Source organism: Amyelois transitella, chromosome 13 (assembly GCF_032362555.1).
Source record: "Amyelois transitella isolate CPQ chromosome 13, ilAmyTran1.1, whole genome shotgun sequence".
In the NCBI taxonomy this organism is placed as follows: Eukaryota; Metazoa; Arthropoda; class Insecta; order Lepidoptera; family Pyralidae; genus Amyelois; species Amyelois transitella.
The window spans coordinates 4,293,345-4,320,439 of NC_083516.1; the positions used below are offsets into that span (position 1 = coordinate 4,293,345).

Here is a 27,095-nt window from a genome sequence, read left to right on the forward strand (position 1 = left end):
CAACAAGTTTTTCTGTGTAGCTGAGAGATTAATAATTAAATGTTACTACATATTAAATGTTATTTATTCACCGTTGCTTCAGTGTCAAACGTTCCCGTTTGATGTATATTATAATGCTCAGGTATTTGGATGGATGCTTTCGATGCTATGGTCACGTGACCAACCCGAGGGTAGTCTTCCACCAGCGTGGAGTTCCACAGCCGGGCCTTGATGGTGATAGTGACCTCCTGCCGGCGCGCCAGCGGGTAGATGATGCATTGGAAAGAGATGCACTTGGCAGTCTTCTTATCGCAACTCTGCAAATTGAAACAAAATCGTATGAGTATATCTTCTATATAATCCTTCTATAAATAAGCGTGATTTTTATTTTGCTTATTTGAAATAAAGTTGGCGAACAAAATTGTCATTATCAACTTTTTTAGATACGGATATGGTGATTGTAATCCTCTACTAACACCAAAGTATTTAATTTTCTTATATCTTTGCCATCAACGTTACTTCTTCCCTGAACTAATAGTAGTTTTTGCTTCTGCATAAAGAACTCACCATATTTTCCACATGTTTTCTTTGACCATCATCGGTATACGCTGCGGCTTGCACCTGCTCCTCAGTATTCCTTCTTCTTCTCACTCTGTTCTCGACACTGGAATATGTGTACGCCTTCCTACTCTCATTATATCTTTTACTGCTAGACCTGGCACTCATTTTCCCTGATCGTGAACTTAAAAGTGGTTCCATTTTCAAATTTTCGAGTAGGGGTTCCGTTGAACCAGGTCGCGTTAAGAGTTTAAGAGGATTCAGTTGCTCTTCTGATGTGAAACATTTCCCGTGGCTGTGACCTGAAATTAATGAAAAAAAAAATGTTACAAAACCTTCATTACTGGTAAAATACATTTGATGTTTTTTAGGTCTTCAAATAAGCTTTTTTATAGCAATAATATACATTCTACTCACCAGTTTCTTCGTCGATGGCAGTAATATTTTCTGGGTACAAGAGCCATTTGCCTTGAGGCTTATCAGAAGCAACCTGATGTGGCCACAATATAAGCACTTGCACAGCATTCACTCGCCATCTTCCTTCGTTGCTGACCTGAAATTGTTTGAAAGGGATTTAATTCATTGGTCTTTGTTAGTAAGGACAAAGATATTTGCTTCATTTTTAAGCTGTATGTTTTATCTAGAAAAATCACTGAAAGAGATATAAGTAATTTCTTTCAATTCGTTTTTATGGAGTTATCAAAAATTTAATTTCGTTCATATAATTAGAATTGTGAAAATGTATCTGTCTATAAAGAAGCATTATAATTCTGTGAAAATGTATCTGTCTATAAAGAAGCTTTATAATTTTATTAGTAACCTGGTACTTATGCACGATGGCGGGCCCAACGTCATCGAAGTAAGTCATGGCCGACTCACCCTTCACCTCGCCGCCGTAGAACACCTGCTCGGGACGGGCCACTCTGTAAAAAATACAATCATATGTTTTACTAGCGAGGCAAACAAGCGCATAGGCTACCTTGCAGTTAGGCCTTGGCGAAAATATATTGATACTGAGGGCGCCACTATCACCCAAAGATGGATATCGAAAAGTAGCTGTAGCTTTATGCTGTTCATCAATACGACGATGAAGTTAATACTAATGAATGATAATAAATAAGTATTTATTTTATCAAGGTTCCGTATTTTTAAAAATAAGTATAATGATAGTTAAACTTTGTTTCACGCAGTACTTGCAGCATGAATCAGAATCTTTCAGCTGGTTTATCAACAAGAATCCAAGAGAAAAATGTTTTAATGTGCAATGCCGTCAAAACTCACCCATGTATCATTAAGTCTGCATTCTTTATCACAATAGCTTTGACTTTGGCGGGTGTCTTCCCAGGGTAGATTTCTTTAGAAGTCGAATTTGCCCAAACATTGAACTCGATCTCCAGGTCGCTATCCTCGAGAGCTCGAGCATCGAACCTCAGTACGATCGCTGGTGTACCTTCTGGCTGTCTTTTGAAAGGGTTTTCTAACAGGCAGCCGACTGTTGTTTTGTTAACGCTCGTGCAAATCACGTGTTTATCCTGTAAATTATTAAATATTATTTTTACAAAATGTAATGTCATTTTCATCAGAGCGTTTTTATCTGTCGGCTTCAATGCCTAGTTTTAGAAACATGCAAAGGATACATTTCTGCATTTGGTCAAAAAAACTTACGTGTTTGATATGAAAAATATACATATTTGCTAAGTACTTACTTAAATTTGGGAGGGGATAATATACAGAGAATAAAAGTGATTCTTACACTTATATTGGCAGCAATATAATGCAGAGTGGGGCTGTGTTGAACAAACAGTTGCGCTTCATATGCAGAGTCTCCGTAGTTGTCTACCTTCACCGCCAGTTTTACTTCTTCTTCTTCGCCGAGAGTTAGGGAGTATGACGTGCCATCATCAGCTGGAAAAAAAATAACGATTTAAACTATATGATTTTATACAACATTCCAAGGCCAATAAATTTTATTAAAATTGATTGGTCTTGGCCTTGGCCAACGTCTAATCATTTTGGATCTCGGTAAAATGGAGCTAATTTCGCTAATACTCTTTGCGCAATATGAAAAAAATAACAATTTTACCTTTAGGTAAAAGCAACTTCGGATCAACTACAAGATCACTATGGCAGATGCCGTCTTCCCCGCAATCGTTCAAGAAGTTTGCTGTAAAGATGGTGGTAGCTGTCGCGTTCAGCACCGGATAGTCGTCAATGTTTGGTAAAGTTCCCACTGTGGAGTAAGTCGGCTGCACGTGTTGAAGCTTGAAGGTCAGCTGGATCTGTAATGTTATGATGAGAAATATATGAGAAAATAATAAAAACAAACAACCTTTTAAAATAAACCTAATCCGACGAGCTTTTTAAAAGTAGAATAGAGTAGCTAAAGTCTAAGTAAAACGCGGAGATTGTGATAAGTGAATGTGGTGTATTGTAATAATATAGTAGTAGTTTAATTTTCCTAAGATTTACCTTAATAAAATTAACAAGAACATATCAGAAGGTAATACTTACTCTAATAGGTGTTTGAATATCTCTGGTACTGTTCTTTAAATAAGCTATGTGATCGGTACAATAATCGACATTCTTGCCCAAACTTATACTTTTGTTCACAATACTTGTCTTTGCACTATCGAAGAAGATTCTAGAAAATTTCTTTTCTTTATTAAATGTTTCGGCTTCTATGACGTAGTTAAGCTTGTGTATAGAACTCTGACTAGTTTTGACCAGAGATTTAATGACACTGCATGCTTGGAAATGAAAGCAGGTAAAATTCGATGTAGGATCTTTATCACAGCCTTGAACTGCTGGGTCTACGTTCAATATTTTGGCTGGTACAACCCAGGTCTTAATGTCAATGATGGGTCTGGTACGGAGGAGGGCTACGCTGCTCTGTAAAACATCAACAATACTTCTTAATAATTTTGATCCAAGAGTAACTGAATATTGAAGCACAGTGAATTTAAAATAGAACTTACATTTTCATAAGCGCCTACTAATAAATCAGGATACCCATTATCGTCAAGATCTAGTCCACCAGAGAGTGAATAACCAAAGGTTCTCATAAGCCTTGGTAAATCCTCAGCTTTTATAATTTGATCGGGTTTCGAATTGAGTCCATTTTTTCTTGAACCCATATGAATGTACACCACGCCATTGCCTTCATATGGACTGCCAATGGCAACATCTTCACAGCCATCCTTATTTAGATCTCCAGCATTGGCAATCGCAATCCCAAATTGAGATTCTGGTTTTCCGTTTAATTTTACGTCATATTTGGTAGTGAAGTTGTTGTTTTGATTTATGTACAAATAGACAGCGCCACCGACACCTTTAGAGAAATAGAATGGTGCTCCAACTAAGAGATCGGGGAATCTGTAAAAGCAAGGAACATGAAAGATTTAAGATTTTTTAAAACAAAGCAAAATATTTTCCATTATAATAACATACCCATCACCATTGACATCCGCCGCGCACATTTCGTATCCGAAACTAGAACCGAACTGCTCTCCATTGATGATAATATTGAGGCCAAGCAAGTTGATATCAGCACTCCATGATTTTATTTCTCTTTTGCTGAAGATTAGAACTTGTCCAGTGCCGTGTGCACGAGGTGCTCCGGCTGCATATGAAAACTTGGAACCGAAAAAATTTGCTCCAATCACAGACATTCCTGAAATTGTAAAGTTAATATAATTTCGATATTTTAATCTTATTTTAAGGTCTGTTTATTTTCTTTTAACGTTCTTTATTTACAAGATTAAAAAGTTTGTATTGCCGAAGGAGCTAGTTATTACCTAGATAACTGTATTTTTCAACAGGACTTTGTCCATCTTCCACTGGAGCAAAGTAAACCATGTTATCTCTTTCAAGGAGGTCGTCATTGGTGTCGGACACGAACATGGTGCCTCTCCAGGTGTATGGCCCAGGACTGCCCATTACCAAGGTATCATCCTTCAGGAAAGAACTGCTGGTTCCTATTTGACAATACCCAAAGTCCTCGTGTTCTCTGAAATAATGCATCATCGTATTTTAATATTAGTGGTCGAATCGGTAGGTAGTTACAATGCGTGATACGCGTAAAAGACACAGGCTTTAATCCCACCTCGCCCTCAATGACGATGAATTTGATACCAATGACTATTTTCGAAGTATATAAGTTTGAATGCATATAAGTTTGAATACTAACCAATACTCTTACGGTGAGGGAAATTGTCGTGAGGAAACCTGCACATTCAGGCAACTGGATGTGCAACCATGTTTGATCTAATATGGGTTAGGTTCCCTTGCAATGGTTGCGGAAGTCAGATGGAAGTCAATAATGATCTTTGGTAAGAATCATACATATAATCTGACTCATCTATCACCGAAGATATTATGATATTGATTTTAAAAAGCTAGTTTCCTGTATTGAATTTCAGACCGCTGTTCATAAACACCAAAACCATAGAGATTAAGTTTGTTTGCATGCTACTGTAATAACTACCTTGCTACAGATCTTCCTCGACAAGGCTCCCACGCATCTTGCAACTTGAGATCATTGGTGAGGGTATAACAGAGACCTTGTCCAAATTGCGACTCCAGTATTTTTCGAATATATCTGAAATGACAACATAACATAAATTTAACAATTATACTAAACAAAACATAATTAGTAAAAGATGCACTGTCATAAAAAGTTTGTTTTTGACTAATTTGGTCTTAAGTTTTAAGGAATCATCCGCCTGAGTTCAAAATTTTGGTAAGACGTAGAAACAATCTAATCAAAATAATCTAATTTAACAACTATTTGTACTCCAAGCCACAAACAAATATATAAGAAAATATAACTACTTTCAGATTTCATAAAAAATCTAAAAATGCAATATGTTACCTGTGCGCACACACAACAGCTTTCATGCCAGGACCCTGACTTCGAACAGAAACTCCTAGCCATTGCCCGTTCTTGATCTCTTCCGGATGAGGGTTGGACAACGCTGAATCTTCAGACCCTGCATATGTTATATCCAAATCAGATTATGTTATCTAATGTAATATTATTCCAATATTTAATCAAAGTATTTATAAAACAAATATAGTTATAATAAAAGTCAAAACGCGTTATGAACACATACATACATCGGCAAAAAATCATTAGGCTTTAAATTAGACACAATTTATACAAAAAAAATGTAGCTTGTTTTAATTACCCAAACACATTAGAAGTAATAAAAATAAAGTAGTAAAAATATCATTCATTATTCAATTATGTTTATCAAGCAGAAGCAATCATTGCAGATTGGTTTTGCTTTTTAATAAAATAAATTGAATCCCCAAAAGTGAAAGTATTTTATTGCATAAATGTTGGCAAATGCAAAGCCAAACCAGGCGTGTATAATGCAAGTACATCTGTAACAGTAACAGCGCTAGGGAAGTATCTTGCACGTGCCAAACATCCGGCCGCACCGAGTAAACACCGTGCGAATGATGGAAGCGATTCTCATAATCATAAAATGACAGACATGCAAAGTAATAGTATACACAAAATATCATTAAACTATGTTTTTCGACGTGATACTACGAGTGGTAAAGGTGACAGTAGAACTCCTGCAAACCTGAAATGAATTTTGAAAAAGTACGGCAAAACTTGTGGTCTCGGGTTAATTGGACGTTATCGAGGACTACAATTGTTAATTTAGAGCTGAAACTGATAATATTAATCGATGGTCGACTCGTTAATACACCAATTTACACCAATAAAATTTTAATATACTAATCGATTAATTGTTATATTGTTATTCCACCGTAAGATATTTTAATTGCGAAAAACCAGATATACTTTGGTTTTAAAATTGGTACTTCTAAATAAGGTTTCATGAAGTTTATGTAGTATTGCATTTTAGGATGCTAACTCAATATCCGCAATGTAAGTATTGTTAATACTCAATATTATTATATTAATTTACCAGTCACCTTTATACGTTAATTTATTTTCACTGCATTTATGTTACTAAATAATTTTTGATATGATTTTCTTTATCAAATAAGTACTTATCTGCAATTAGATAGGTATTGTTTCAAAATAAAAATCAACAAGCTTTCCTAAGACTACATTCATTAAGCTGTATTTACTACTGTCTAGATAGTATACCAACATTGTTTTATTTTACTTCTAATTGTTTAAAATATACTTACCTACATGTTATAATAAACTAATGCATTTTGAATTGAGAAATGTGTTGTGCTCAAGCAGTGAAGGGTGCCTTTGCAAGCAGTTAGTGCCTTTTATTATTATAATCGCAAATTTAGAATTCATTTCATTTTTTAAAATTTCAACAATTATAGATTATGAAATGTATCCTAAATGAAAGAAAATAATTGTGTGTGCAATATGTTTGTATAGTTAGTTATGTACATGCGAAGTATTAACATCGATGGCTTCTGGAGTCTTCAGGCAGTACATTAGTAGATCAAATTAAAAATACAGCGATTAGTCGATATTAGTTGAGAGCCAAATGATAAGAATATAAAGGAGGTTGAGACCACAGCTCACTTACTGGATACTATTTTGCCGTTTTGCGCTGTTTGGGGCACCACCGACAAAAGACAACAATTTAGTTAAAACTTATACTTAAACACAGATTATTGCACTTTTATGGCAGTGCAGTATTAAGGTTTATACTTACTAAAAAATATAAAACAATTATTTACTTATGCCATCCTTTGAAAATTCTTCAAAATTGTGAGCTACTTTCTAAATAATCTACTTCGTGTATTTGCTAATCTATGAATTATATTATTCTGTAGTGAATGGTGATCTATTTCTATTGTTTTATACATTGACTATTAATTACTTTTGTTTTATACATTGCTACAAATTAGCATGTAGGTGTACTTCTATCAATAAATAAACGACTACTATTTTACATAATATAACTTTGTAATATTTTTATTTATATCGGAACTAAACATTTTTTAGGATAAAGAAGAAAATATTGAAGAATAGTAAAAGAGATTTTTTAATGAATGAAAATTAGAACCAAATGTAACCAGTGGAATAAAATTATGATGGTTCATTCACGTCATTATAAGCAGATAAATATAATGAAATGTTCACTATACAGTAACAGTATACAGCTGTTAATTCTCTAGAATCACAATGTTCTAAGCAATTATTAAAAATAAAAAATATTTATTTTCTAGAGAATAAGGAGATTAATAAAAATCATTCCCTCTTCACGTACAATTTTTGTAGAACGCCAAAATCATAAAATATGGCGATATTCAGATATCCTTTTTTGAGGAAGGGGAACGTTTTTTTTTATTTGTCGTTACATTATTTATACGAAGATATTAGTTATGATTGTACTCACTGGTTTTCCCGTCGGTGACCACTTGTTCGCAGTCCCTCACAGCTGGAGACAGGCCACACTTCCACAGGGCTCCGGATCGGGTAGTGTTTGGCTGCAGGTTCTGCCCGAGTGGAGCGCCAACCAGGAGCCTGGAAATAATAATATGCATATTATTAAGATTATTTAGATTTAAGGGCAAATAAATAAGTATTTGTTACATAATTTTATTAGCAACCGGTGAGTAACATTTACTTATCTAAATCTAAATAGGTATATATCATCACTAAGTCATTGTTAGAAAAATTTGAAGCCGTGTAAGAACATACTTAAAACTTATAGCAGAGTTATTCCAATTTTAATTTTCATTAACATTTTAATCCTCAAACAGCAGTTACAAATTGTTTTTCATAATTTGTACGTATAGTTTGATTCTACAACTTCTGCTTGCGAACATCGTTCACGTTGTATTACTTTTGGTTACGTATGCAGTTTTTAAAACATACTTCTGACTATTATATGATGAGGACGTCATTTATTTGGTAGTTTATTGTGAATAAATATATGTGAATAAATTAACAGCCACACATATATAAACAGCTAATTAATGGTTCCCAAAAAACATAAAGGAGAGTTTTATTCAAAAATGAAATCAAATTATGTTATCATATCCAATTATTTTGGGAGAAAGATTAATAATAGATAACAATCAAAGAATAAGTATACCGTTAACAACCATGAATGCATGATAACGAGGGATATGATTACTATTGCGGGTCTTTCATTACGTCATTACTGGCATAATGCAAGATAATGACACTTAGGTGCTTCTGCATGACCGCGCTCGAAGTATAATATGTGGAGACATGAAAGTCAAAATAATAACCAGAGTTTATTCAAGCTCAAACCTTCTTTCTAAACATCCTGTGACTACTTATTGATACAACTATTGGCTGTTACATTTATTTAATATATTAATCCACACATTAGACATTTAACAAGTAAGTGGTAATTTAGTTACTTTTTTAAAACAACCAAAATTTTCTACTACAACCACCTGTAGCCATGAATTAAGCTGGTGTAAAACTATCCTAACTAAAACTCGCATTTTAATTGCGAAAGTAAGTTTATTTGTTTGTTTACTTTTTTACTGAACGAATCTTCTTGATTTACGTATTATTAACAGTCTGCTGTTGGCTCTGTCTATCCCGCACGGGTTATAGACGTGACTATATGTATGTAGGCATTTACTCACATAGTTTGCAAATGAAAGGCACTAAAGCTTGTTAATGCGTAACGGTCAATTTAACATAATTGAAATAGCTCCGATACTTCCCTTTCAGCTAGTCATAGCTTAATTAGAGCTTGTGCATTTGCATTTTGAGGGTATGGTGCCATTGATAACGACTAAAGAAAAAATATATAATTAACGACAAGATGTGGTAAAAGTGCAAAGTATATGAACTCTTCTGAATAATTTCATATTCTAATAATTACATATATATAATCACGTCTATATCCCTTGCGGGGTAAACAGAGCTAACAGTCTTAAAAAGGCTTATAGGCCACGTTCAGCTGTTTGGCTTAATTAAAGAATTAAGATTCAATAAGTGACAGGTTGCTAGCCTGTCGCCTAAATAAATAATTATGTTTTGTAACTTTGTCTTCAAATAAAATAATAATAATAGTAGTTCGTGTTTATTAAAAAAGAAAACGACGATTTCCTTTTAACAGATTTCCATAGCTGCATAACATACCTACCTGTAAGTTGTTATTTAAAAATGCGTTTCAAATGAATTAAATGAATGTAAAGAGATAAACAAAACAATATAGTACAGATTGCGCTCGCCTAAAACTTAGTTCGATTTTCTACAGTACCTATTCTTTCAAATGATTTTTCTTCTTTCTATTTATCGCGCATAGTAGCACCCTACTTTTTGTTCACTACATTGCACCCATTGTTTGCCAGATAAGGGCTACGTTTACGCTTCTTTAATCCAGTTAAACACGTCTAAGCATCGGCAACTAAAAAAGGAAATTACTACTGGTTGTATGTACTATATCTGTATTCGGTTTAAGAAATTTCCTAAGTTTTATACAATCAACACCGCGATGTCTCTCAGCAGATCTTTCTTAATCAAGCTTCTTTCAGAAATCAAATTAATTTATGAATAATTCGATATGTATGAACATTTAGTCGTTCATCTCGCAACGAATCGATTTGAGGCGCGCGCCCTACTCGATCATTGGACGGCAAATAGCGATTCTGTTCGTATTCAATTTAACATTGGTCACGGGCGGCGGGCCCTGTGATTGTACCAGAGTTAAGTCTACTGCATACTCTATGCATTTAAATTATCATAAATCATCTCTAATGCCACCGTTCGACATTTATAATGCAGTTAGTTTTATTGTAAGACTAACGGACCAGCGTTTTAGATCCAAAATGCGCATTTAAATAAGTATATTCGAGCTTATATAAATTAAATGACTTTTGAGAATTACTTAATCAACATCAACAGTTAAACCGATTATAATAGACAAAACTTATTGTCTGTGATCTCTGTTCCATTTTGAACACAATATAACACCCACTCTTTGGGGCAATGAACTTTCACAATGTGCATGAAGAAAGTAAGAAACAATTAAGACTTTATTGTTTTGCCGGGAGTTGCGACATTACCTTATCTAAATATTTTCTTATGGGCGAGTCCCGAGAAAGCCGTGCGCCCTAAATTTGAGTCAAACAAATGCTTGTCGACGCACGATACATGGGGAACGCTATATTTTTAACCTAATATAAGGTTCTAAATATTATTTTGTTTGAGTTATAAAGAAAAGTAAAACTGTTTAATGAAATTATAATATTTTACGCACGATACTGCTCTAGTTCCTCTTTATGCATGTTTTGTATGTGAGTATCTGAGCATACAATCATCATGAGCTATATTTTGGTTAAGTATTTTACCTATAGCCCATCGAGCCCCTATGTAACATAACTGAATAACTGCGCGGGTATTCGATTAATTTTTATAACTGCAAAAGGCAATCAGTCAGACCCTTATGATCAATTTACAACACAAAGGGTTCATTTGTAGTGAAACTGCATTTCGAGCCCACACCACCGCCATCGATCGTGCCCTCATCGGGGTTAACGCTATTTGCGCCCACGCACCTTATTTTCCGTGACTAGAGAGCATCTTTCACAAAACTAAATATTATTGCAATAAATGATGTCTATGCTTCAATGCTGCTGTGTCTGTGAATAAAAACACAGTATGTGCCAGCTGCCGCACAGGTCGTTAAATTCAGGCGAGAGAGGGACTTATAAACTAAGTGTGTACTTTGTAAAGCCCATTTTAGGCTACGATCGCTAGCTATTTCGTAAAATTGAGAATTTTTCTAAACGCTGATAACTGAAAAAATATTGAGTAGAAAATGAACAACACAATTATCACCTACAATAATTTCATGTCCAATATTTTGCCTAAATCATAATAATATCATAATCCGTACTAATATTATAAATGCGAAAGTCTGTCTGTCTGTTCCGCTTTCACGCCTGACCCGCTGAACCGATTTTGATGAAATTTGGTATGTATATAGTTTAAGACCCGCGTTCAAACATAGGCTATTTCAAAAATCGTCCCCCAGAATAGTCAAATGGGGGGGTGAAAGTTTGTATGAAAATCATCGTTCCGCTTTCACGCCTGAACCGCTGAACCGATTTTGATGAAATTTGATATGTATATAGTTTAACATCAAAATCTGTCCAGTAGTTTTTGCGCGAAAGAGTAACAAACTCTGCAAGTACGCTGACGAAGTCGCGGGTACACAGCTAGTAATTTTATACATAATGAAAATAAAGATTACCTTTATGACTATTTTTATTTATGCGAAAATAAAAGCAATCGTATATAGCTTATGGAACTTTCATTATCAAAATTCGATCCTTCCATTACCTGTGAGTTTGAAAGACCGCTCCTACGTCGGGTTTCGTGTGTCGTGTTCATAGGCAAAGATCTAGCTAGACCCCGCAAGTATGTTCAAGTTTGTCATAAAGTCAGTAAGCATAAAAATGAATAATCTTACTGTTTTAAGCTCTTTAGTAAAATATATTAAAATAGGTATTCGGAAATAGGGACTTTATAAATTGATTTTCAATGTTGACTTTATTGTTTGATCTTCAAGGCACGCATAAGTGAGTTTTGTAGCAACAGATAAATTATTTATCTACATATCTATCTAGAGAGCAAAATCATTGTTTCATTTTTTTTTAAATATAAAGTTTTTCAGCAGCTACACTAAACTGGCTTGGTTTTATACAGATGAATGCACAGGCGTATCTTGCTAGATCTACGTCTGTGGTCATATCCTTGAGCCACGCCTACAAAAAGGGCGATAAATTTCCCATCAACGATATCTATCCTTGACATCGACCGATACGACATCCGTATTGCACAGCCATTTAGATGTCCATTACAATAAAAATGCATTTCGTGGGCGGTCATCAATCTTACCTCATGTTTACGACTCCACTCCTCAGGAATTTCGGTTTCTTTGCATGTTTGGTATTTTAGATAAGACTTTTTAGGAACAAAATGCTAAACAAATATTTGAAGTTTTAAAAACATTTTGGAGACACTTTAAAGTTGAAGAAGTAACTAGAATACTGTATTTACAGTTTATCTTTTTGGAATCTTTTATAGGAAGGAAGATGACTATTATATTTATATTAAATGTCAATATTAAATTCTTGTGTGTAATAGATAAAACATATTCATTTTAAATTATATCTTTTTATCTCCTGCCTAATATCATTGTCAGTAAATCCTGATATACCTTAAGGACTATTCTATTAAGTCAATTGGAGGGATAGATCAAAAAGCGGTCCCGGCCCGTGGCGCAAGCGCATGGAGTCGAAGAGCTAGCATTATTTTGATTTCTTACTCATTTTATTTCTTTGTCATTTAATTGCAGAAAACATGCTCGACGATGCTTTGTTTGGTTAATTAATTGTATCTTTTTAATAAAGTAATTTGCATAAGGATTCTTGTAACCATCAAATGGTTTTGCAGATAAGAAGTGATGTATATATGGATATACTAGAGACCGCCCGCGACTTCGTCCGCATGGAAACCCTATCAATCCCGCGGGCACTCTGGGATAAAAAGTAGCCTATGTGTTATTCTGGGTCTTCAGCTACCTACATACCAAATTTCATGGTAATCGGTTCAGTAGTTTTTGCGTGAAAGAGTAACAAACATCCATACAAACTTTCGCCTTTATAATAGTAGTAGGATTTAAATTTATTTTTTATCCTAACGACATTATTTATTTGTACGATGGTATATAAATGATTTGGATTCCTTTTTACAAAGTTTCTCATCTACTAAAACGACATTTTTTTATTAAGAATGATGTTTTCCGGGCAGTAGCATCTGACCGCCCATATAATATAAATGTATTTTATTTTATACGTTTTATTTTCCAATTAAATTATTTTATTATAATATTAAACGAGCTCCCGAACTATTCTCGAATGAAAGAGTACATGTAAACGTGCGCATACAACCTTACATACTTACACGTACTGGATTTCTTCGGCCCAATACTCGTAATACATTCTACCGCCCTTTTTAATTTGATTCCAAATACCATCACGAATTGAGTCATTGAAACATTGATTGTAATGGAGGGTTCATTAATTCATTTTTTTCTGACTACGAGTACTCCATGTTTATTTTTTAGATATACAGATTTATGAAGTACTTCTAATGGGAAGCTTTCTTTGAAACACAATAATTTAGTTTATAATAAAATAATACTACATACCTACGCCACGTTCAGTAGAATGATGAACTTGAGATTCAGATAGTGACCGGTAGCTTCCCCATTGCCTAAACGCCAAGAAATCCAAATGTATTAGCCCTTTGCCTTGTTTTATTTTTTTTTTAAACGAGAATAATAAATTATTTTAAGTATATAATGCAGGTCATATTTATCGTTATTTCTAGCTTAGATCCCTTTAGTTACACAACGTTTTAAATTACGATGTTTTATACCACATGTTCATATCCACGTTTAATATTTGCTACAAGTGGCAAACAATAGGCAGTAAAGTGTATTTCTAACTACTTCCAACGAAAGAGGTTACATTGGACAGTTAGCCTAAGGATTTATTATTACCGACCCAACATTAAAGATGAATCTTTATAAGTGCGGATGCGGTTATGCGGTATGAAATTTGAAACGTGAAAGGGATATGAAAGATGAAAAATGCATATGTAACTATATGTAAATCTGCAACTTTTTTCCTTCGCTTTTAAATTGTTATGCTATAATACTCTTAAACTAAAACAAGAAATTCTAGATAATATTTTGTTTTCGAAATACAATCTTCTTGCTCTGGTACATAAATCAATTAATGGTTATATAATAACTCATACTAATGAGGTATGTATGTATTACAATACTCTTTTTTTCAGATCAAGCATCATATTCTTTTTCTTCAGAACTTCGGTGCAAAACCACAATTTTTATTTATACATTACACAAATCAGTCGTGCATTCGTTAAAAATATAAAATGCATGAACACCGTTCGGTAAGCAAATATTACGAAATTTACATATTACTCCCGAGTACGTCCTCTTTTGAGTCACCTTTCACTAAGAAAATAAATAAAGTTTAATCGTGTTGTTCCCGCATGTGTGAGGACAGGATTGCCTTGCGGCTGGGCCAGGGGCCGTCGTCGGTGGTCTCGCAGACATTGTCCAAACTTTATTGTCACAAGTACCTATAAGGCAGGGCCGATTACTGCTGAGGGCGCTATGTGGCACAATCGTAAATATTATTGTTGAATCTAAAGGTTTATAGAAAGGCTCGAATGGTACTGTTAGCTCTTCTATTTATGTGTTCACCTGCTACATAAAAGACTCTTAATCATAATTTTATTACTGGAAGGGATATGCATTCGGACAGGTTCGTGTCTAACCTAAATTGTCGAATGACAGGATATTCCTTTTCAAATTTTAATATAGATAAGATTCTATTTTTATCTGAAATTAAAGTGAATTGATATAATTTTACATTCCATTGACTTCGTCAATCTTCGATGAACTTACCATAATAAGTATGTTTACTGCAAAAATCTTTGAATATTCTACAATAAATTACAGAAATCTGAATAATTTCTTTGACTGCAACTTATAAAGGGAGCTAAAAATATCTGTAGTTCTAAATTGAATTATTTGCAACACAGAGCTCATAAGGGACTTGTAAATGAAGTCGCGATTCTATAGGAATCCGTACCAGAAATAGCGGGCACGCGCGGCATCGTGTGTGGCGCAAATTGTATGGAAATAAGAGGACGATGGAACGAGGACCACTGATGTAAATGCAGTGTCCGGGGAAATGGTGCGGCGGCTGCAAATACTGCGCTATTTGTATCGCTTAGTGTCGAACCCTGTATTTTGTATTGTCTTGCTTTTCCTGCATTGCATATGCTTTCTAGGGAGTAAATAGATAAATAATATGCTCATCGTTGGCTCTGGATTTTTGCATAATTCAAATCCACTTCTTTCGTATTTATGTGCCCAAAAAAAATAAGATTCAACTTAAACATTATGAAAGTTCATCCAAGTTTGTTTCATATCAGGTATAATTTTGCCTTTTAAAGATTAACTTCCTGATGTTTTTAATACAATACAGCCAACGGCTATAAATACAATCCGAACAATATGACAGTAATAGAAAAGTATAAGTATGCTTAGTGCTCAATGCTCGTGCTCTTATAATAAGATTTAATTTTTTCGTTTATAATTTCATAGAACTTTCAACAGCCCTACAGAAAAGACCCAAATTTCCTTTCAAGTTTCTATTCTAAGATGTCACCTCGAGGCATTGAATCCATTATGCATCATCTTCGGTGACATTTAGAATTTATTGCCGTTGTCTAAATGATGGAGTAGGTGTAGCAATATAAGCCTGTTTATGACGAAACAAAGTACACTATAAGATACACGATAGCGGTCTCTCGAAGAAAGTGGCGCTTTTTCTTATCTGTCCGTGACATTTTGTTAGACGAAGCGTCTTTTAAATAAAAGCAATAAAATAATGCTTTAACCTTAATGAAAGTATTGAATGACATATTATAAGATTATACTCGTATTTTGGGTCTAATCCTTACTGTATAGGGATAATTCTTTAGTAAGATCGCTTCATCTATTTCTGTAAATTAAGTAAGCAACAAGTTGTACAAACTTGGACAACATTTTACATGAAAATTGCAACAACGTAATATACAATTAGCGACCGAAATGTACATTAATCAAACTCAGCTTAAGCAATTCAAAGTCGCTGTTTCAATAATATATTCGGGAATCGATGATGTTCACATCATGTTTAAATACAAGATAAAATCTTCAAAAGTAGAACATGGATTCACTTTCCCAGATCGATTTCTTGTCCGAATGTGTAATTTATTCCAAAGATCAGTAATAGCAGCAATAACAGTAACTCGTAATCGCTTTCAAGATATCCTCGTTCACATAAATACTCGCAGGTCGCTCAATAAGCCGTACATTACGTCCAATGTATAGATAGCCCGATATGGCGTGTGTACCACTTCATTACTCTCGGAGACGGTTGATTAACTTGTTCTTATTTACTCTATAGTTTTCGTTTTGTTTTACTTTTCTTTCGGGAAAAAAAGATTTTATTACAATAGGGTTTACTAGGGTTTGCGTTTTCGGGGCCTAGTCTTCTCCTCATATGCTGCGTGCGAATGTATAAACTAAGAAAACTCGAAAATAAGAGAGTTGGATTATTTATAAGCAGTAAATACAAGCTTTGCAGAATTCATCAATAGTCATTTACTGACAGTTCATCATTTGCTGTGTAGAGGTACTGGCAGTGACCAACGAGGTGGCGAGTCACGACACGGCTATCGCTAGAGGTAATGACAGATCGCAGCGCGAGATACCGAGCGCGAGCTTTCGACGTCTCCAAACGGCACCTCGATTCGGTTCAGCGTCATATATTGTCTTAAGAAAAGAAACTGTTAAAAAGCAACTAAAAACAATTTTTTCTTCATAGGTATCCCTTTCATATTCCTACCTACAAAAAGTGACTAACATAATAGTAAAGTACAGTACATAATAGTAAAGGCAATGTAGAGAAAAAAAATAGAAGTCAGACTTCGTTCGTCCCCGAAGCATTATGATGGAGGATGCAACCGGGAATACGCAGAGAAAGAGAATAGGTACTAAGCCATACCCCGGTAATTTATTTGTTGTCTCGTCCTCATCTTTACTTCGTAATTTTGGTCGGTTTAATTGATTTTGAGTCTAAATTTAGATTTCAACTCAAACTGTCAACATTTGCTGAACACATGTGAAATTAGATGACTAAAGTCTTGCCATTTTGTTATTACACATAATAATGTCTGCTTTTGAACCCATTAAAAGTATTTATGTCTTTCAACTTTCGACCAACACAAAGAATAAAAAAAATCACTAGATTTAAGATCGCGAGCCAGAAATTTTTATTAATGGCCTCAACAAGGCCAGTCAGATTAAGGTCTTTATCATCGTGACCGTATTGGGAATTGAGCCCAGGACTTTGTGTCTCAGAGACAGGATCACTGCGCCTAACAGGCCGTCAAATATTAATACTGAATTTTAATGCAAACCACACATAACCAGTAACACTGAGTTATGAATTTAAAGCCAAACCATGACTAGTTTAGAACGGCCTTTCACAAAGAAGCCATAAACAATAACGACATTCTTCGGAACAAATTGAATCTACTGTTCAGTGGAAGTGCGAACTAGAGAAAATAAACTAAACATACAAAGATGGCCGGTGGCTGCAGCCGAGATGGGGCTACCCAGAGATAATTCCGGCTTTCACACGCGAACTGCCAGTGCTAAGCCATTCGCCGTTTTACTTGTTTAAACAACATTTAGTCTTATACACGTAAAAAACGTAGGTAAGAACAGAGATAGATCTTCATTCATTCTTTTATTCGAACTTCATTCTTACCCATTTTTATCTTGTTACAGTACCCTGGATATTGATAAATTACTTATTATCTGAGGTAGGAATTTCAGCTTATATGTGAGCTGTGAAGCAGCGATTGTAAGTATTAATTAATTAATTCAAAATTATAACACGTTTATAACTAAAATTTTCTTAAAAAAGGAGACCGAACTTATCGCGGTATAAGTTAAGGGTTTTTTAGAAAAAGCGCGCTACTATTTTTACCTATCTTTTCTAGAAGTCTTTGAGAAAAAAGGAGCAAAACATATAATTATTTAAAATCACTATAATTAAAGAGCTTAACTTCTGTAAACTGAGTATTTTGCATCATCTCTATGTGAATAACTTCTGAACAGTTGTCCGTTGAAAGAATCATGAATGGATCTTATAAACAGATAGACTGAGCTAGAATTTTACATTGTGTGTACCTACTTGTGTACTCGTATGATAACCTTTGGTCTGCGATAAGCTGAATGTAAGACAAAAGATAATTATTATATTTTGTTTAAGAAATTATTTCGTCCAACCAAAATACATGGTGTATGTGAAGGCAAACAAATTGTTACTTAAATTAGGTATTCTTTATTTTCTCTTGTTTCGTTTCGTCAATTACTTAATTTCGTAAAATTGTTGACTAATTTGTTAAGTACCATATTACTCGAAGGTAAAAGTTTTCTTATTTTAAAAATGTACCATGTTATCAATACAGTTTTCAAATGATATTTTTAATAATGTGATGCAAAATATCATTGCATCGCAAATTCCAGCATACCAGTCCTGTCAGTACGGTAAATAATAGGTTGTGGTGTGTATTAGTCAGATAAATCCTCGGCGTGGGAGGTAGCTAGCCGGCAAGTAGGCTGTAGTGGCGGCACTAGCGTCGTTGTAATATCGAACTTAGCTTAGACTTCTGTCATGTATAAGATATAACTAGGTACTAACTATTGCGCTTCGAATTGTTATTTATCATCAAAAGTTAAGGCGCTCAGAAAGCTCAGGTCTAGAATGTTAAGATTAAATATTAAGGTAAAATTTTTATGAAATAGCACATGTAGTTAACAGACGACCGCAGATTGAGCAACGCATACTCTTTTTGAACGTGTCAATTTAGCGAACGGCTCTCGGCGCGCTCTAATATCTCTGCGCCCGTGTGCAGAGTATGCCCTGCATACGGGCGCAGGTTGAGCCGTCTCTAGTAGGTTAGCTGCTAATAGAACCGGATTAGACGAAAGGAAGGCTGATAAAGTATTTGCCATACATTGCTATGAAAGCCCGCTAACGAGTATTTATTATTTATTTATTTCAGATATAATATTCTCGAGACATTTTTATTTATCCCGTCCTATCTGGTAATATCGCAATATTTTATTACAATTAATCTAATTCATAAATACTACCTGCTGTAATAGGTTACAAACGTCTTTATCTAAAAAAGGTTGGACGTAGTCTGCGGCTATAGATTTAAATATCAGTTAAGTTTAATATTGTAATATTTCGATTTCTTCACATCGCACCTTGCTAATCTTTCGACGTGTGAAGTGTCTAAAATAGAACATCGATACTAGCACAAAAATAACAGAACTTATATCTGATCAAAGTCAACCACACATTCCATTTTATATCCTAGTTTACAAGTGGTGTACTTTATATTCTAGATGTGCAAAATTGAGCTCAAATTTACCGAATAAAAAACTAATTATAAAATAAACAATCTCATTCACATACACGATTCGCAAGTAGGTCGGTTCAATAAAACTGATACCATTTAAGCTTATTCTTAAAATCACCTACAACAAACCGGCAGACTCCACATTCTTTGTTTACAGACAACAGCAGATTAAGTTACCATGCATGGAACTCTATTACGCGGTACAAGAGGCCAATTTCCAGTGAATTTAGGTAGATCGATATGCTGTTAACTGTACAGTGTCGTAAACAAACATTAGATAATTTAATGTACAGCAAACAACATTAGAAAATACCGTAGGCGTGGTCAGCGTGGCCGGCGATGTGTGGGATCGCCTTAACAAACACAAGCAAAAGACCGACCTATTATGAGTGTCTAATAATTGAGTGCAAAGATTGAGAGGTCCATAATACGGGTGTCAAAACATCAATGGATCAATTGTAGTTGGGGAAATGTGGTTGAACTCTTAATATAAATGCTTATGATCCATTTTTTACATTAATAAATTCATTACTTGAGTATGGCATGGATGGCAAGGATGTGTTGCGTCACCGTGGCTGTTCAACCTATTTATGGATAGCTGTTTGACAGATTTGAAAGAGTCTAAAAGTGGATTAAGGATGAATGAGTTACTCGTCAAATGTCTGCTCTATGCCGACGATCAGGTTATACTGGCGTCATCAGCGGAGGAGTTACAGGAGATGGTAAACTGTATGCATGAAGCTTTAAAAGAGAAAGGAATGAAAGTGAACGTAAGTAAAACTAAAACACTGGTTTTTGAAATGGAGAAAGAAATGACAGCATGTAATATTTTGATTGGAGGAGAAAAAGTGGAGCAAGTGAAAGAGTTTGTATATCTAGGATCAAAGTTTACATCAGATGGCAAGTATGATAGTGATATTGAAAGGAGAGTGAACGCGGGGAACATGGTGAATGGAGCTTTGCATGCCTTTATGAGCAGTCAGAAACTATCCAAAAAGGCTCGACTGGCTGTGCACAGGGGCGTGTTGGTCCCGACATTAATGTATGGGAGTGAAAGTTGGGTATGGCAAAAGAAGCATGAAAGCAGAATAAATGCAGTGGAAATGAGAGCGTTAAGGAGTATGATGGGTGTGAAATTGAGTGACAGGATAAGGAACAGCGTGATAAGGGAATGTTGTGATGTGAAAGAAGATGTAGTTACAGGAATAGAAAAGGGTATGTTAAGATGGTTCGGTCATGTGGAGAGGATGAATGAAAGCAGGTTGACTAAGCAGATATACAAGGAGAGTGTGGAGGGAAAGGTCGGAGTGGGAAGACCTAGACGAACGTATCTTGATCAAATTAAGGACGTCCTGGTAAAGGGTCAGGTCAAAAGTACCCGAAACCGCCGAGCTTGTATGAAGAGAGTTATGAATGTGGACGAAGCGAAAGAAGTATGCAGAGATCGTGGCAAGTGGAAAGAGGTAGTCTCTGCCTACCCCTCCGGGAAAGAGGCGTGATTTTATGTATGTATGTATGTATGTTACTTGAGTATTCAATTAAAGTCCAGAATATAATATAAGTGTTACATAACATACATATAAACACTTTTATTTCTAAACGATTTATTTATTTGGTATGTTCTTATATGTACGCCTGGTAAAGTAATATAGGATAATAACCTTGGCAGACATATTTACTATATTCTTCATAATAATTCCTTATTTTCAATGCGCACTTCCTACCAGTACAAGGTAATAACATAAATTTGAACATAAATGTTAGCCACAGATGTCCGACATTAAAACATGTGTTCTTATTAAGCTATCCAAGGCTCTTATTTTGTGAAAGTTGCTGTGGGGATGCCGTTAAGCACTCCGACAATCAAATTATTGTAATGAGCCGTGATGAGCCGAAAAGCCTTTTTGCGAAAAGGAACGAGGTCTTTTTACCGAAATTGAATGGATGAAAAATAAGTCTTTCATTACTAAGTCATGAAGAGTGAGTGAATGAAGCAATAACTCTTTATTGCGCTCTGAAACAATACATGAAATACACACACACGCACGAATACAACACAAGTAGTTCAACGATCTCATCGTTGAAACTGAAAAGCTTGGTTTGGCATAATCTTATTAAGTTACGACATTTAAAACTAACCTCGTAATAAAAATAAAGATATTAATCCTATGATCATCATTCATTTCAATAGAACTTAGCTTAGATTCTATATTTTGATATTTTTAATTAGTTTATTTTATTCCGCAATGTAAAGAAATAAACACATTCAACTTTCCCACCATTCCTTAAGTAGTTGGAAGGTAAACATTATCTCTATGATGGTATAATGCACAACCATACTAACAGAAGTAATAAATAGACAATTTTACTAACTAATAAAGTTCGATGCACCGACGTCGAACACTGTTACTAATTTGCATGCACCTACGATTGCACGCATATCCAAGCAAACTAATCTGCGACTAAATTACTATTAATGAACGCAAATAGATGGGAACAGAATTTCCAGTCTGTAATCATATTTACCGTAGAAACTACAAAAATGAGTGGACAGAAAGAGAACTGCCGAGGGATGATTCAGAAAATAATACATAGATAAATCATTCACTTGTTACTAAAAAACAAGAACATTATAACAATGTTCGTCTTCCTCTTGGGGCTAGTCCTGATTATATACTCACCTCTCTGGATTTGGTGAGTCAGGTTTTTAAACAAACCGATTTTCATCTTACCTCCGTAACCTTTTCAACTGCAGTGTTTTCATTGCGATTGCATTAAAATATTTGTAATTTGACAAATATTATTAAGTTTAATGTTACAACATTGACATAATTACCAAGTAGGAATACTTTGACGTTGTCCCTTGTTATTTGCGGTTGCTAAGTAAGTCTCTAGTGCAAAGTTTATGTAGTATCTTATCTATGCTCTCTTTATTTTACCCATCGCTTGCTATCCGTCAGGTATGTATCTCTAATATTTACGCAGGGCGAGCCTTTCTCACGAGCCCCCGGCATGATCAGTAAGAGTCAATATCGGGACATTCTTGTTTATTGTAGCAATTTCATTTAAGTAGAAGATGAGTAAAGGTGGAACGCTAACATTCTCATAACAATATTTGTGTAAAAGTAATTTTTTCAAAAATTATGATGAGACTTGCATAAGAGAAGTACTATTTTCGGCTATTTAGGCGACAGCGCCTAGGTCAGGACCATGCCTGTATCAGCCTAGGCATGGTCCTAATTTGGTTAACACGGTTCTTATAAGTCGGTAATAAGCTTGTAACGCATAAGCTACACATCTTTCTTATAAGTCGGTTATAAGCTTGTCAGAGAGGCTGAACGTGATCTCACTGCAGCTGTAATTTTAGAACGGCAAGCTTCAGACCGAGCACGCCATTCGGGTCAACGAATGAGACTTGCGCATATATTTGTATCCCATAAATAAAACTTATTTATATATCTGCCATAGCGCACATTTCTTTCCGGAATCATTTACATGTAATCTTGATTGCATCTGCAAGCATGTTTAAATTGCGTTATTTGAGCCAAGTGTGTCATCTTATTGTGAATTGGAATTGGTCCAGTTGTCCTACATTCTAGCACAGATTCTAGTTAGCGAATGCGAAATATTTGGAAAGACTTCAGTGTTAGATGATTTGTATGCTGTAGCTCAACGCGTTAAAAAAAAGATATTTAAATTTAGCACATCAAAATTAAATCGATCACTTAATTAAAGAAACATTGAAAACCAAACTTTTAGAACAAATTACGACAGGGTCAGGTCATGAACATCGAACATCCAGACTAACGGAACAGTGCCATGTCGGCATTTAACAAAGTTGGCCTTGAGCTAGCAACATTGTCACCAACAGGAAGAGGCAATTGAGTGAATGAGTCGGCGACCGCGCAGTTCATCAAAATCGTTCGATGCACGACTGATCACATGGGAACTGGGTCAGTGTGCTATGTCAACGAACCTAGCAGGGGATGAGTATTGACGCAGGGATGTTGGGGGAAACTTATTTTTATCTCCGAGACAAAAATAATTTTGAGCTAAGACGCTGTAACGTACGTAAATTCTTAGATCTCTGCGTGTTTTACATGTCGAAATGTTGTCTCGATAAGTTTAATTATATGAATGAAGAGGATAATATTGTTATCCTGGTAAAAAGCAATCAATGATTCTGATTCCTAATTCCCTAATTAGTACAATCAATGTTTACAAAATTTAATTAACGACTAACATACTTGTTCGTAAAAATATTGCCGCGGTATGAGATCCTTCAGTTTTTTTATTACTTCCTAATTAATACATCCACTATTTTATTACCATGTAGAATTTTAATTGGGTACTCACTCATTAATAATAAGAAATATCCAAAATTTTTAAAGGTAATAAATCATCACTAAAGAGGTACGCAACATTCTTCTACCATGCCATCTCACCATATTTGACTGCGGCGGTGCCTGATTCGAAACAAAGACGCTTTAACAGGAGTTATCATCAATCATATCGACTACAATATGACTTTTCTGCCAATTAGCGGTTTGGCGGCTCGGCTGGGCCTTATAAGGCCCCTTAAGGCCTTTCCATATCTGGAGAAATTTAAACTGATTGGCCACTTCGTGACCGAACAATACCGAGACCTTGCGAGAGGCGCTCGCAGTATTAAGACTGCTACAATGTCTTTCTCTAATTGATGCCTAAAAGGGATATTCAATGTATACTAATGTTGTTAAGGCAGTATTTAGCATGATTTTTATTAGAATATTTTAACATAATGATACATTGACATGTAAAATTTTGGTAGTTGCGTAATTAGATTCCAACAAGACCCTGAATTCTCAAGATTCTTTTGATATAATATTTTTCTGATTATGCTTTATACAGCATTTCTGTTACATAATGCTTTTAATTTTCAAACGCAAACTTGTTTTACTTCTCATAGTAGTTATATCAATTTCGCCAGTTATTAGAAAAGCCCAAAAGGGCAATAAGTACATGAATGTTTTCGGTTACGAAATCTCCCGCATTGCGTGTCGGTCACGTCTCCAAATTACCATGACAATGGCAGGTACAATCTTTTACCATGTTCTTGACAATGACGCACTATTTTGTCACATTTTGAACTTTATTGCAATCACCTTAAGGGATGATGGAGTACCTATTGTAGTTCGTTTACAAGACATTAACATCTACGGTGCCATCCTGTGTAATTTATGGAAATGACCGCTAACAAAAACACATGACAAAGGTGTCTACTCAAAATTAAGTAGATGGGTCGTCGTGTTCCCCATTGTCTAGCGATTGTTCCCCTGGGTTCGTAATCGTAAATATCAGCCGCTATCCCCATGGTGGGCTTTGTCCGGGTACATTTGATATGAACTACTTTGAATTTAAAAGGTTTAGTGCATCGAATGTCCAACTCATCATTATAGTATAAACAAAAATTAATGGACTGTTCACAAATAAAAAAATAGCTTATGAACGTGTTCAGAATCATCAAAAATGTCTAATCCTTACTTAACAAGTTAAATTCGGCATTCGGTATTAATTGTATTGAAATGATAAGACAGTTAATATTCATGAGCAAATTTACTAACAAAAAACAGCGAAAATAGGGAAAATGTTTCCAAACGCTCCGATCCCAGGTTACGTTAACCCAGATACACCGGGAAAGCGGCCCTTATAATTGATTGCTTTCTATTTTTCGATAGCGAAGTCGATTCGAAATTCGGACGTGGGCGAACCGGCGAAGGCGAGAAGTGGCGAGAGAAATGATACAACGAAATCATACTATGATACTGTTATATATGGTAGAGAACAAGAAAAGGCCTTTGTATGTTGTGATGATTTGACAATATCTTGTGAACTGTAGGTGGACATGGATATGTTATCTCTTATGTTGTGATCTTTTTATGTTTTATCTTATTTCTTATAACACTATCTGACATATTTATAACTTAATAAAGCCATCAGAGATAAGTTTTTGTTCATCCACACATGACGACAATGAACGGTGTGTTCAACAGATGTACTACTAACTTAATTTCTTATATATACGAAAACGTGGGGACCGTTACTAACAACATCAATTTCCAGTCTAATTTGTGACACACGTAGATGTGTCAGATAACCGGTAGGCTAATATTAATTTAAAATTTAAATTGGTTAAACAAAACAGCGGTTGCAACTTAAAGGGTCTGCGTGCGCGCAATAAATCGTGTCCAATTAGGGCTAGTTATCAGGCGACAAAGAAATGCCGGACTTAGCACTGGGAACTATTTCCATATGACTATCTGACAAGTAGCTTTTAATAGTTTAGAAATATATTTGCATATTTTTTATTTTTTTTATTAATCAGAAGTATTAAATCAAATACCCAATCAAATTTGTAATTTTATTATGATGATAGAAAATAAAGAATTTTATCATTAATTAAAATTAAAAAAACGAGTATTGTTTTTGCCCCAAAAGCAAGAATGGTAGGTAATGGTAAATTCCTATTAAAAAAGATTTCTTTTCTAGAGCGTCTGCTAAAACTAATATTAATGATTTTGATTATTGTATTGAATCTAAGCAAGTAATTTAAGTAAAAAATAAAATCTAGACCTATTTTAATAATTTTACTATTAATAACTTTTTGTATACGAAATACGAATACAGTAGCGAACGAGAACGAAATGTTTATTCGACCTACGATAATTTTCGAATTTTTCGTAATGAAAGTTAGCGCTGCCTTAATTAACGAATTGTTGTTTAATTGATCGAGATTTCACTTAACGTAAATTTCCAATTGCCTTGTACCATTATTTTTTAATTACTACTCGTTTCCTTTTATCACTTTATATTTTTACTTTTATATTTTTTATCACACTATAAAATGTTGAAAAATTGGGGTGACTTCTGTAATAATTGTAATATAGGATTGGACGTGCGCTACAAAAGTCATATATTTTATGATAATTAGACCATAACCACATAGCATGGTTCCATTAATATGGTAGTTTTAGTAACTTTGAATAATATTGCCTGATAGTCTAATGTTAACAACTGCCCTTTGCATACTCGTGTGTCTGATATAAAACAGACCACTCCTCTTAATTATGTTTTATGTATAAGTTTTTCCAAGATCGTAAGGAGTTTGGTTCCCAGAATAACGTAGTAACTTTGTCTAAAAACCTTACCTTACCTAACTAACCTAGACTTACCAGTACAGGATTATAATAGATTTAATCTGGTCTCTCCAGTGAGATGAAAACGCAACAAGATTTTTAATTCAAGATTTTATATCAGGCATAAGAACGATGTCGCCAAAACATATGCAATTCTGCCAAGACAAACATGTGTGACGCCTTTGTTATACTTTAAAATAAAACACTTACTTGCAAGAACATTTGGTGAACTTTTTCTTTTTCATGAAAACAGTTTGCACAGAAATTTTAAAATTTACGGATTAGGTTACCACCTATGAACAAATTCTAAAACGTATACGCTCACACACATAGCATATGACATTATA

General features: G+C 34.7%; 1 protein-coding gene across 1 annotated transcript in view; it reads right to left on the minus strand.

Moving 5' to 3' along the window:
• Positions 1 to 27,095, minus strand: part of LOC106140811 (integrin alpha-PS1) — a 78,126-nt gene that overhangs the window by 2,191 nt on the left and 48,840 nt on the right. The window contains exons 2-15 of the mRNA XM_060947145.1: positions 7,887 to 8,014; positions 5,408 to 5,525; positions 5,021 to 5,134; positions 4,332 to 4,543; positions 3,985 to 4,207; positions 3,513 to 3,909; positions 3,049 to 3,426; positions 2,621 to 2,816; positions 2,291 to 2,442; positions 1,819 to 2,069; positions 1,358 to 1,460; positions 955 to 1,090; positions 547 to 839; positions 72 to 296 (exon numbers count right to left, since the gene is read on the minus strand). Coding sequence (XP_060803128.1) covers positions 72 to 296; positions 547 to 839; positions 955 to 1,090; positions 1,358 to 1,460; positions 1,819 to 2,069; positions 2,291 to 2,442; positions 2,621 to 2,816; positions 3,049 to 3,426; positions 3,513 to 3,909; positions 3,985 to 4,207; positions 4,332 to 4,543; positions 5,021 to 5,134; positions 5,408 to 5,525; positions 7,887 to 8,014 — 2,926 coding nt within the window. The remainder of the gene's footprint in view (positions 1 to 71; positions 297 to 546; positions 840 to 954; positions 1,091 to 1,357; positions 1,461 to 1,818; positions 2,070 to 2,290; positions 2,443 to 2,620; positions 2,817 to 3,048; positions 3,427 to 3,512; positions 3,910 to 3,984; positions 4,208 to 4,331; positions 4,544 to 5,020; positions 5,135 to 5,407; positions 5,526 to 7,886; positions 8,015 to 27,095) is intronic.